General features: G+C 41.0%; 1 protein-coding gene across 5 annotated transcripts in view; it reads right to left on the reverse strand.

The window, feature by feature from the left end:
* Nucleotides 1-6,868: 6,868 nt before the first annotated feature.
* Nucleotides 6,869-13,847, reverse strand: part of pbx4 (pre-B-cell leukemia transcription factor 4) — a 430,967-nt gene continuing 423,988 nt past the window's right edge. For 2 of the 5 annotated variants that reach the window (XM_063035754.1, XM_063035749.1), the window contains one exon: nt 6,871-10,358. In XM_063035754.1, the coding sequence (XP_062891824.1) occupies nt 10,354-10,358 (5 nt within the window). In that variant the 3' untranslated portion in view covers nt 6,871-10,353. Of the gene's footprint in view, nt 10,359-13,847 lie in introns of all 5 variants that reach the window. The other 3 variants (XM_063035752.1, XM_063035753.1, XM_063035750.1) reach the window with 3 other exon arrangements.

Raw genomic sequence — 13,847 nt, forward strand, 5'->3', positions numbered from 1 at the left:
TGGTTGATAATGATTCTTTCGTTACAACAGTCCCAGTTTGACAGCTCACTCTGCAATAGCACAGCATCCTCAAGTCACTTAGATACTTGCAGTGGTTCCAGAAGGCTCAGAATCATCAACTAATGGCCCATATCAATGGCGTCTTTCCAAAAATTAATAAACCCTTAAAATGCATGTTCAATTTTTTAAAAGAAGGTTTTAATGCTGATCAGACTGATAATGATTAGTGCAAAATAGACACAGGAAATATGCTCATTGGTATCAGACATTGAATGCAGTGTTTCTCCTTGATGCTTTGATTCTTCACAACTGGAATATCTGCTTACAATCATCAGGTATTTAAATATACTGTCAGCTATATTTAATTTGTATCCTCTTGTCCATACTTTTAACTTTGTGAACAGTATAGCACAGAAATAGGTCTTTCAGCCCACAATGCTATGCTAAACTAATTACATTAGTAATCAAATGCCCTCATCTAGACTCGTCCCTTTTGTCTACACAATGTCTATGTCCTTCAGTTCCCTGTACATTTTTGTGTCCAAGAGCCTCTTGAATGCCTCTATTGTACTTTGCTCAACCACCACCCCAGGCAGCACATTCCAGGCACCCACCACTCTGTATCTCCTGCACATCTCCTTTGAACTTTTCCTCTCTCAACTTAAATGCACGTCCTCTAGTATTAGACATTTCAACCCGGAGAAAAAGATACTGGCTCTCCTCTATTCTTTTCATGATCTTAAACCTCTCAGATTTCCTCTCAGCTTCTGTAGTTCCAGAGAAAACAATCCTAAGTTTGTCCAACCTCTCCTTATAGAATCTGCCCTCTAATCCAGGCAGCATCCTGGTAAACCACCTGGCAACATCAATGATGTCTCTACATCTTCCTATAATGGGGTGACCCATCTATGCAATACTCCAGATGAGGCCTAATTAGTGTTTTATAAAACTAATATAACTTCCCAGCTCTCAAACTCAGTTCCTCGACTAATAAAAGCAAGCAAGCAAGCCATTTGCTGTCTTTTCCACCCTGTCAGTGAGTGTGAATTTAGATTCCAAGATTCCTCTGTTCACCTAGGCACTGATAAAAGTCTTGCCATTTGATCTCCCAAAGTGCAACACCATTCCACCCACCATTACTCCACCCTTATCTTCTGTGCTATCCACACCACTAATCTTTATATTATCAGCAAAGTTACTAACTCACCCATCTATATTATCATTCAGGTCATTTCTATTATTTATACAAACTGTGGAGGTCCCAGTAGCCACAGACCTCCAGCCTGACAAAGTCCCATCAGCCACTACCCTTTGCCTTATATAGGCAAGTGAATTCTGAATCCAACCATTGCATCCTATGCCTCTTAATTTAATTAAGTCTCCCATGAGCAATCTTGTCAAATGCCTTACTAAAATCCAGGTAGGCAACATCCACAGCTCTACCTCATTAATCACTTTTTTCACCATCTTGAAAAAAATTCAAATTATTAAGACTTGACTTACCCAGCACAAAGTCCTGCTGACTGTCCCTAATTAGGTCACAGTTTTCCAAATGCAGATAAATGATATCCCTAAGCATTCTCTCCAGTAACCTCCCTACCAATGATAAGGGACTCATTGGTCTTTAGTTTCCAGGATTATCCTTTCCGGTTTAAGATGGCACCACTGATGCCCAGAGACTCTTTATTGGTGGCAAAAAACAAAACAAAGAAAACTACTAATTACCTTATTAATAAAATGTTATTAATAATGGTCATTGCTAACAACAGAGAGGTGAGTGGTGGTGGTGGCAGGGGTGCAGGTGAGAAATGGTTGAGGAAAGCGGGAGCGGGGTTGAAGCAGTGTTATGGCATCCCCGAGAGTGAGGGAAGGCCCGATGTCTGATTGATTAAAGTGCTGTGCAAATTGTGGTGGCGGGGTTCATACCCCAGAGAGTACTGGACCAGATTGTAAAGGTCATTGTGTCAGGACTGGAGACGAGGCGAGAGGCTGTTCTGCTCCATGATGTTTTATTCAGCTCCTGAACTGAGGCTGTGGCCTACTCCAGCAGTGATACCTGGCTTTGTGTCTTTCATAAAACTTCAATTCAATTCTGAGCTATTTGCTTACTTTATTGTTGGCATAATTTGTTTTTTTTCTCTGTGCATTTGGTGTATGATGGTCTTATTTAATGGGTTCTTTAAAACCTGGGATTTACAAAGAGAATGGTCTGATAAACAAAAAAAAAATCCAGTGAGTGTTAGTTCTGTGGGCTTTGGTAATGAGCTTAGAGAATGGCCAGGTTCATGACAGGAAGGCTACAGTAATTCAAATAACTATGTATTACAACAGTGGTGTGCAGAAGAGCATCTCTGAATGCATATGTTGAACCTTGAAGTGGATGGGATTCAGCCGTAAAGATGGTACAGGTGGTGCCTAATAAAGTGGCCACTGAGTGTATATTAGTATACTCCACACTGATCTCCTATCCTCCACATGCTCCTTGGCAAATGCTCAAAGTACTCATTTAGGTGGCCGTTCCTGGTCTTAGTTCATTTTGTGTCTTCTGTATAATCCTCAAGGGCTCTGTTTCAGTTTAGCTTCCTAAACCTTACACGTTTCTTCTTTCTTGACCAAATTCACCGCCTGTCTTGACATCCAAACTTCCCTCACCTTGCCATGCCTTTCCTTCTTATTGGAACATACCTGTGTATTTTATACATTCTGTGTCGTTGGCTTTTAAACACCCTCTACTTGTCAGATATGAATGCCCAAAAAACAGCTGTTCCTAATTAACTCTCCTTAGTTCCTGTCTAATACTCTCACAATTTGCTCTGCTCTGATTTAAATCTCTGCTGCAAGGTCCATCTTAAAACAGAGTTGTCATCTGTCCCGAACTGTTCCCCCACTGAATGGTTGGTCACCTGGTCAGGCTCATTACCCATCACCGGGTTCATTTTGCCCCTCTTTGATCTATCAACTTATCGATTTAAGAAGTCTTCCTGGATGCACCTAACACATTTTGCCTTGTAAACCTCTTGCAGTAAAGAAGTCCCAGTCTATATTAAGGAAGTTAAAGTAATCCACTACAACCACCCTGTTGTTTTTACAAATTTCCCTAATCTGTTCCTGACTGTCCCAGTGACTATAAAGAGCAGGAGGGGGGAGGGTTCTGTCATATAATCCCATCAGAGAACTTAACTTTTATTTTAAAATTATATCCACATTGACAGTGGATGAGCCCTCCATTATGTCCCCTCTGAGTTCTGCTGTGATATTGTCCCTGATTAATACCACTTTTCCTCCTCTCCCAGTCCTTTGCCTCCTTTTCTAAAACATTGAAACTCTGTAACATTAAACATCCATTCCTGTCCCTCTGTCAACCAAATTTTGGTCATGGCCACAGTATCATAACTCTGTGTTGATTGATGTTTTAAGTTGATCATCCTTACTGTTACTAATTCTTGCATTAAATGCACACTTTCAACCCATCAGACCCATTGTGCCAATGATTTTGCTCCTGCCTGTTCTTACTAGACGTACGAACTTTCCTCTCAATCCTTTCATTTTCTGACGTAATCTCTGGTTCCCATCACCCAACCAAACCTTCCTGAATAGAACTAGTGAACCTCTCAGCCAGGGTACTGGTTCCTTTCTGGTGAAGGTATTGTATACATCACTCCTGCCCCATGAGGTTCCAATGATCCAAGAAGCTGAAACCCTGCCCTCTGCACCAGTTTCTCAGCCCCTCATTCATGCCAGCGCGCGGCAGGGGGAGTAAACTGGAGATTACTAGCTTTGATGTCCTTTTTCTGCTATATATATATATATATATATGTGTGTGTGTGTGTATATATATATATATATATATCCATACAGGATTTCCCCCTTTTCATTATTGGGCTCCATATGCACTGTGACCTCTGGCGGCTCACCCCGTCCACCACCCTTGAGAATATTCTGAAGCCTTTCTGAGGCATTCTCGACCCTAGCACTTTGGAGCCAACACACCACCCTGGCATCTCTTTCCTCCTCTTTGTCTATCAAGTCTATGACTATTGCTCTGCCTTTCCTGCTGAGCCTTGGAGCCAGCTACACAGCAGCTGACCCGTGTCCTGCTGCTGCTGTGCTCTGAAGGTACTCACCCCAGCAGTATTTAAAGCGATATACTTCTTGCAGAGGGGAACCCAGCACTGACTGCCTTCTTCCCTAGTAGTCAAATAGCTGTTTGAAGCCTGTACCTTGGGTATGAACACCTCAGTAAATGCAGTTTGTACTTCCCTTTCTGTAGGAAACTTAAATAATGGATTTTAGTACTGAATTCCAGTAGTGGAATTGTTTTGGTGTAAATGACTCTAGCATGTGTATCAGCTCTTCCAGTTGATATTAACACTGAAGAATTTGCATGTGCCAGTGGCTTTGAAAAATCAAATGCCACATTAATTAGGAAATGCATGTTTCATTGATTGACAGGTACTAAATTCCATGAGGAAAGTAATGTGTTCATAGCCATTTGAAAAATAGAAAATATTAATTTACTTCAAAACAAAAGATTGCATTATTGGAGGGTGTGGAGAGATGCAATTGTTCAGTCAATGAGGAATCCTAAAAAGAGCATGGTGTGTTTATTTATTTATATATATAGAGAGAGAGAGAGAGAAATAAATGGGATTTCAAAATGATGAATATCCAGGATATAATGACCTTCATTTTGGAGAAGAAGCTGGAGATGTGGGTGCATTTAAATTCCACAGCTAATGCTGTAGGTTTCTAAAATTTGGAAACTGGCAATTGTAACTTTATTGTGTAAAATAGAAAAACAAAGTGTGAGCCTCCCAGCCAGGATATTGGTGCAATTCTGACATCAGCAGTTATAAAACATTAGAACTGAGCAAAGATTTAAGGAAAGAAAATTGCAGAATAAATTAGTTCTAATTTTCAAGGCCATAACTGTCAGAGTGAGAAATTGATAAGGGTGTGTTTTGACGTCGGGAATGGTTTGGATAAGGTGCCACCTGAAATAAGAGTTGAAGTTCGAGTGCACCAGGGCAGAAAGTGACGTTGCTATTACTAGGGAGAAGGTGCTTGGGAAACTGGAAGATGTTGGAGTCAGTTGTTGAGAATGTGGTTTTGGGGTACTTGGAAATAAAAAGCAGTATAGATAAAAGACAATCAGTGGATGTTGTGTACTTGGATTTTCCGAAGGTCTTGGTCAAGGTGCCACACATGAGACTGCTTAACAAGAGCCCATGGTATTACAGGAAGGGTAGTAGCATGAACAGAGCTTTAGCAAAGAATGGAAATGGAGCCTTTTTTTGGTTGGCAGCCAGTGACTACTGGTGTTCCACAGGGATCTGAGTTGGGCCGCTTCTTCTGTTTTATGTCAATGATAGAATTGATGGCCAAGATTGCGAACAATATGAAGATAGGTGGAGGGGCAGGTAGTGTTGAGGAAGAACTTAAACAGATTAGGACAATGGGCAAAAAAGTGGCAGATGGAATACAATGTTGGGACTTGTATGGTCATACACTTTGGTGGAAGAAATAATAGCAGAGACTATTTTTTTAAATGGAGAGAAAATTTAAAAATCTCAGGTGCAAGAGGACTTGGGAGTCCTCGTGCAAGATTCCCTAAGTGGTGAAGAAGGCAAATACAATGTTAGCCTTCATTTCAAGATGATTAGGATACAAAAACAAGGATGTGATGCTGAGGCTTTATAAGACACTGGTGAAGTGAGCTGTTTTGGGCTCATTATCTAAAAAAGGATATGCTAACATTGGAGAGAGTTCGAAGTGGTTCATGAAAATGATTCTGAGATTGAAAGTCTTATCATATGCTGCGTGTTTGATGGCTCTGGGCCTGTACTCACTGGAATTCAGAAGGGAGGGCATGGATCTCATTGAAACCTACCGAATGTTGAAAGGCCTTGACAAGGGTGGATGTGGAGAGGATATTTTCTGTGGTGTGACAGTCTAGGACCAGAGGACACAGCCTCAGCGTAGAGGGGCTCCATTTAGAACAGAGATGAAGGGGAAGTTGTTGCCACGGGTGGCTTTGGAGGCCAGGTCACTGGGTATATTGAAGGCAGAGGTTGATGGATTCTTGATTAGTCAGGGCACAAAGGGATACAGGGCACGAGATTGGGGCTAAGAGGGAAATGGATCTGCCATGATGAAATGGCAGCTGCCTCGATGGGCCAAATGGCTTAATTCTGCTCCTGTATCTTATGGACTTATGAAGGGATTGTTTAAAATATGTTTCCTGCTGGCACAAAGCCAAGTAGTTTGGATGAGGATGCAAATTTTTTGGGGGGGAGGGGTTGCATATAGATCAGTTAAACAGTGCACAAACATATGCAGATGAAATGTAATGAGGGGGAAATTGTAAGTATATTTTCAAAGAGAAAAATAAAGCAGGTGTTTGTCTTAATGGTGAGAAGGGACTGGTTACCTTTGCACATGGATGATTAACAAATCGCACAGGAATAGGGTTAGTATGTTGGTCTTTATTGCAAGATTCAGACAACTTGCTCCAATTGTAATAAGAGTCCAGATGAGACCACTCATGGAATGCGATATAGATCTGGTCTCCCTATCCAAGAAAGATGATGTGTTAATGAGTGTATAGTATATAAGGGAGAGATTAGTGTTATGGTGAGTTTGTCACATGAAAATAGATAAAACAGACTGGGCCTATATTCATTGGACTTTATATAAAAAAGTGAACAAATTAAAATGTACACAGTTAAGCACTGATACAAAAGGAGGGAGGTACAAAATTGAAGAGGTAGGAGGTTCCAGTGCTGAGCACGGATCATGCTTTTGTTCCATTCACCCAGGACAGACCATCCTGCTGATTTAATTTATGCTTTAAAAACTGCACAAAATGTCATTGAGATTTATATTAACTCTGGTTTGTGGCAAAAGGAACATTTTATTCTGTTTCATGTTAACCATACAAATAAAAACGCAATACACTCTTCCTCAACATGGTTTTTCTCCAAATTACTATCGAGCTGTAACAACATGGCTTTAAAGGAAATGGAATGGAAAAAATGTTTTGTGAAGGCATGAATCCATTCCACTCAGTAACTGAAAAGTAACCCACCGTGCTTGCAGTTACACCAGAAGTGTAAGGTGTAAGTGTTGTTTTTAAATAAAAAGTTTACAATAGACTTCTATTTAAACAGATATCTGATTCTGCTTGTCTCAGACCACTATTCTATTACTACCAGAAGATACTGATACTTTAGTCTTATTTTTCCAAAACACTGACACTTTAGATGGTAGCTTGCCGCAGGAAATTATTTCTGTATGTATATAATATATATAAATTCAGCTTTGTTGTTACCCAACGAGAGATCCTGTGTACTGGGGAAATAGATTTTTTTGGGGGGTGGGTGAGTGGGAATAGACTTTCAGGTGAAAATATAATGTAAAAACATGTCTCATATTTATTATCCCAGTGGAATGAATACTACCACCCTTCCCAGGCCCAGGTTACAAAGTTAGAAAATGGTCAGTTAGTGAAATTCCACTGAGAAAAAATGCCCTCTGCCAAAATATTGCTGAAACTTCAACTGGATTGAAAAATTGAAACTTGTGTTGATAATGAAATGCCACTGATTAGGCCTGCTATTTGTTAAATGTTTTATGCTACTCCTTACCCCCATCGCTTTCCAGCTCCATAAAACAGAAATCACTTGTATTTGGCATTGGAAAGTGAATTATCCTAGTGGATCACAGTCACAGGTTAGAGTTTTACACAGCTTCATTCTTACACTGAAATCAAATCTTCAGGATTGGATGACACTTTCGGAAAACGGCAGACCACTATATTAGACATTAATTTGAAACATTTAACAGAGGACATGTGCAGCACACAGTGAGTTTAACTTTTGTGTTATTTTAGTGCAGTGGGTGAACAGGTGAACATCTTGCAGCGTGGTTTAAAAGTGATCAGTGCGGAGCTGGGAGCGCAGGCTGCCTCCTGTGGTCATCAACTGTAATAGCAGCTTGTCTGAAGGCTAATGTTCGCACATCAGGAAGATTTTCATCCAATTTGTACAAACCTTCTGCGTTGAAAATTACATGAAAACTGATAAAAAGCACTTCTAATTTAAAAGTAATATGCAGGAGACTATCTTAAATGCTTGAATGTTTAAACGGGAGTGACTGGCTGTGTTTTTTTTTGCTGGTCTCCCAGTAATCCTGGATTTCCCGCTCCTTTTCAGTCGGCTGTCCTGCAGCTTTGGCATGTTGCACACAGAACCTCAGTAGTCTGTTGTCAATTTTTAAATCCAAATCTGCAGATCACTTCGGACCAATGCACGCAGTAACGCCGACCTAAAGCTTCGTGAGACTGAATACATTCATAGCAAAACATGTCACATTCAGGGGCAGGGAGGAGTCCTGCAGCAAACAGAAAACTGCCTCCATACACTGTTCTAAAAAGAGATGAGGAAGTTTTCTGGGACAGAGCCCTGTTGAACTTCAACCAGTCATTCCTTTACAGTTACAGTAATGAATCAGCATGTTCACTAAGTAAAAATTACCTTTGGGATTCAGAATTTGTACAATAACATCAAATTTCAAAAGTTCAAACATCACAACCATCAAGATACAGAACGTCAGAAACGTAAGATTAAAAAAAGTTAGTAAAGCTGAACCACGTGTACTTTTTGTTAGCGTCTGTGTTAATGGAGATTTTTGGTACAGGCAGTGTAGATTTGGATAGACACTAATTGCACACAGAAGGCGACCACCAAAAGGAGGTGATACTCGGGAATGTTACAACTCCACATTTGCAAAAAGATATTATGTTACTTTTTGACGGTCTGTGCTGACATTTATAAAATTCGAATGAAGACATGTCCTTCCTGCAATCCCTACAGTACTTTACCAAAGTAATTTTCCAACATTACAAACAAATTTTAGTTATCAGAATGGTAGACTTATATGTCCTGTTTGTATGATAGATTTGTCTCCTGCTGTTAACTCTGATTATATATAGGCTGCCAAATTTTATTTAGTTATTCCAATAATTCTACCCTTCTCACCCCCAATTTGAAATAAGTCGATAGGTTTGCCATTTTGATAAACAGGAGTTTGCCCAAAAGGCATCGCCAACTGGGGCTCCAGAAAAGCAGGATTTGATAAAGCATAACTAAGGAATTGAACTACAGAGTACATAAGGTCATAATAAGTAACAAAATTCATGATTATTTTATTTTTCATTGTTAATGTCAGTTTTAAGAAAACGTTAATAAAGGGCTTTGGCCATTGTTAACATTCACACTTTGCAGAACAGTAACAGCTGTCAGCAGGCACAATGTTACCACACTGCTTCAACATTATCACACAGGCGAGTGCAGACTAGGTTTAAGTCAGTCCAGTCACCAACAGAGACTTTCCACACAGTAACTGAGGTCAATCCTTAAATTGTTTTTTTTTGTATAGAACACAGCAATCCATTTGGCTGGGGCTATGTGTTAGTTCATGTTGCTGTAACACATTGGTGCTACTGGTAAAATATCCTTTATCCTACTGTTACCAAGCTTGAAAATGAAATGATCCAAGGTCAGCCCTGAGAAATAATTTGTTTTCTAGCCAGATTCTGAGCTGATCTCTTAAAACTAGTACTAATTTCTAGTCAGACACTAAGACTAACACGTCAACAGAAAACAACAAGTCAGTCTGCACTAGTTTATTAGACCTGCATGCCCTAACACAATCACATGGTCAGTGTAGGGTTCAATGTCAGTTTCTGCAGTCACGTCAACCTATATAAAAACACGGCTAAACAGCTGCTCATTTAGAAGCAGGAACTTTGAAAAGCTGTAATAGGTGGGTTTTATTTTCATGCATCAGACTTGAAATAACCTTTTCCTAATACAACTGACCTGTGAGGCTGAATTGCATTGCAACACAGAGAATGAAGGGAACAGATAGTTAAAACTCACAGATGTATGTGGTGACTAAAGGATGGGAATGTCTAATGTGTATTGCTGAGAGGTAGTGTGTAAGCACTGTAACCTAAACAGGAAGCATTCCTCTATTGGTTTCAAAAGGGTTTTACAGTGAGGTAATTGGCTGCACTCAGTTGTGTGAAAAATGTATAAATACCTTTTCTTGTCATACTATATTTACATACAGGTGGCAGGGAGCTTCTACCCGAGAAAGTATCCTAAAGACCCTTCTAATGATAGCAAGTTGGAATCACGTTCTCATCCAATAGGCCTAGTGAAGTGAAAACCAATGGGCAGTAGACGACCACTGACAACTCATCAGTTGGAGGTATCTGAGTTGACACTGCCTGGTCCTCCAGTGGGTGAAGTCACAGAAGATGGGGTAGGAGCATCCTGCCAGCTGCCATTAACCTGAGAGAAAAAGAGTAAGAGTCAACATCCATCCATTTTGGCTTTCCTCTTCACATCTACATAGTACCAGCAATGACCTCTTCTTCAAAGTAGTGCTCAACCTGGGCTCAGCTCATTAACTGCTTTGAAAGTCCCCTTCAGCAGTTTAAGCCCCAGCCATCCACATTTCACTCAAAACACAAAACTGGTCATCATCAGGACAACTTTCAACAGAAATTAGAAGAAATGAAGCTGATGATTCCTTCTCCAATGCCTCTGGTAAAAATTAAATCAGAAGTCCTATGGCATCACAGTAATGACAAACTGTAACTAAACACAAGATTCGGGTCTCTCTATAATAATGACCTGAACGTTGAATATTGGAGAGAAACAAGAAGTCACAAATCTGATGGAATTAATTCACACTCAGTCTGTATAAGATTTCATTCAGCCAACATACAGTATTACAAGTTGTCAGGATTACAGACCAGGAATGCTGGCTGTCTTGAGGTGAATTAGGGTGGGTAAATCCCCAAGGCGTCCCTTGGATCTTTTGGGAGGCTAGTTCAGGAATTGCAGAATCCTTGGCAGAGATATTTAAAACATGCTTAACCGTGGGTGAGGTGGTAGAAGACTGGAGGATACTTTATTCAAGAAAGACTTAAGAATAAGTCGGGAAATTAGAGGCCACTAAACCTAATGTCACTCATGGCTATTGACTACGTGAACTTTCAACAAAGTTCCACATGACAGGCCGGTCCAGAGCTTTAAGTTACTTGGCACTGAGGGGTAATAGATGATTGCTTCCCTGACTTGGAGACCTGAGAACAGAGGCGTGCCACAGGGATCAGTGCTGGGTCATTGTTGTTTATCATCAATATTAATAATTTAGATGATAATGTGTTGAAATGGATCATCAAATTTGCAGATGACACCAAAATTGGGATGTAGTTGACTACGAAGAAGGCTATGAAAGTTTGCAGCAGGATCTAGACCAGCCGGAAAAATTGCAGACAGAATCTAATACAGAGAAATGTGATGTGTTACATTGCAGGAGAATAAGAGTAAGACTTATACAGTGAATGGTAGAGCTTCAAGTGTGTGGTAGAACAAATGGCGCTGAGAGTATTTATCCATAATTCCTTGCAAGTGGCATCATAGGTCAAAAGGATTATTATCCATTTTAAAGAGCAGGACGATAAAGAGGTTAACCAGAGCATCAAATTAATGGATAACACCAAGATTTGGAGTGTAGTGGACAGCGAGGAAGATTATCAAAGCTTGCAGAGAAATCTGGACCAGCTGTAAAACTGGTCTGTAAAATGGCAAACAAGTGTGAGGTGTTGTACCTTGGGAAGAAAACCTATGGTAGCACATGCGGAGAAAGGTTTGGGAACAAGGCAGCATGGTGGAACAAGAGTAATCTGGGATACAAATCCATAATTCCTGAATTGTTCTTCCTTACAAGTGTGCACATATTCAAATGTCTGAATTTCATTGTGGAGTGTAACTTGACTTCAGCAGAGAGCTTCTCGTGGGTGAAGTAGTACTGCAGCAGGAAAGAATGGGTTGTCACAGTGGTATATTTCTTCTGGGCCTCATTCTGCAGTGACAGGTGATACAGTGGCACAGCAGGTAGAGCTGCTGTATCACATCTTTGGTGAACTGGGTTCAATCCAAATCTCTGTGTAGAGTTTGCAAGGTCTTCATGTGTAAGTGGGAAGAAACCTAGGATCTCGGCAGTTCTGCTTGGTAGGATGACTGCCCTCAGCATATTGCTTCTAGCATGTGGATGAATGGTGGAATCTGGGAAAGTTAATGGGAATATAGGGTACTTGGAAGATTAGTGTGAATAGATGTTTGATGGTCAGCATGGACATGTAGGGCTGAAGAGCCTGTTTCCCGGTTGTATGAACTTATGGCTTAAGATAGAGAGGGAGTTTTTGAGCACAGCCAAGTTCCAGAAGCTAGAGAAAAAGGCTTTTGGAATGTGGAAAAGCAGTTGGTACTTTTTTCGTGCACTTTTGGGGGATTTTTTTCTTGCCAAGTATCATGTCCATTGTGTCTCCTGATGGACAGAATCCATATGGTGGCTGTAGAAGGAGCTCTTCAACCATTGGGTGCATGCAGATGAAGAGAGTCCTTGCAATGGGTCACTGCTTCAAGGTGTGGGAGTGAAGGAGTGAAGGCCTAGCTGCCATTGACAATGCGTAGGGTCACTTCATACACAGGCTCTAATGTGGAGTGGGATGAGTAGGAGAAGAGAAACAGAGATAGAAAGTGAGTATGATATACAGTGCCTATACAGTTCCAAGGTTGTCAAGTTGAGGAGTGGTAGTGGGGACAAGCTCCCACTTCCTAAAAGTGCTCCTTACGGCATGCACCTCAAATAGCCTCTGACAACCAAGTCCAACTTCTGGCCGCCTCGTGTGGCTTAGCCTCTAAGCCCGGCGGAACTGTTTCTACTGACAGGAGAAGGTGCGAAGGTGGGTCCTGGTGCTTCGTAGATGGAGCTCATCAGCCTGGGAAGGCAGTCCATCTAAGAGAGGGAAAACTCTGATTTCGAACCTCAGCTGCCTTGCGGCCATACCCACTCGTGGAAGAGGCTTCGGGAGTAAACCCTGAGGACAAATCCAGAGCTGGGGTCCCTAAGGCAGTCCAACGTTGCCTTCAACCTCGTTCTGGCAACTCCTGCGACGATACTGGTGCCAAGCTGTATCGGCCCTTGCCCTTCCCTTGGACAACATCGGTGTCGTGGAGAGGGGAGACTTGCTGTATGGGCAACTACTGGTCTTCCATACAACCTTGCCCAGGCCTGCACCCTGGAAAACCTTTCAAGGCTCAGATCCATGGTCTCGTGAGACTAACGGATGCCACCACCAGCAAAAAGTATTCCTCCCCCCCCCGGAAGTTTTCATGTTTTATTGTTTTACAACATTGAATCACAGTGGATCTAATTTTGACAAGGATCAACAGAAAAAGACCCTTTCGTGTCAAAGTAAAAACATCTCTAAATTAATTACAAATATGAAACACAAAATCGTTGATTGCATTAGTATTCACCCCCCTTCAATATGACACAGCAAATCATTACTGGTGCAGCCAATTGGTTTTAGAAGTCACATTGTTAGTTAAATGGAGTTCTGTTTTGGAGACCTTTGTGCAGTCAGGGTGTTTTGACTGATTGTAGTAAAAATACACCTGTATTTCCAACTGCTGATAAATCAGTATCCTGACAAAAACTACACCATGAAGATAAAAGAACACTCCAAGCAACTCTATGAAAAGGTTATTGAAAAGCACAAGTCAGAAGATGTATACAAGAAAATTTCCAAGTCACTAAATATAGTTTCGAGTACAGTTAAGTCAATCATCAAGAAATGAGAAGAATATAGCACAGGTGTAAACCCGCCCAAAACAGGCCAGGTCCTCAAAAACTGAGTGATCGTGCGGGAGGCCACCAACAGACCTACTGGAGGAGTTACAAGCTTCAGTGGCTGACATGGGAGA

Source organism: Mobula hypostoma, chromosome 29 (assembly GCF_963921235.1).
Source record: "Mobula hypostoma chromosome 29, sMobHyp1.1, whole genome shotgun sequence".
Classification (NCBI taxonomy): Eukaryota; Metazoa; Chordata; class Chondrichthyes; order Myliobatiformes; family Myliobatidae; genus Mobula; species Mobula hypostoma.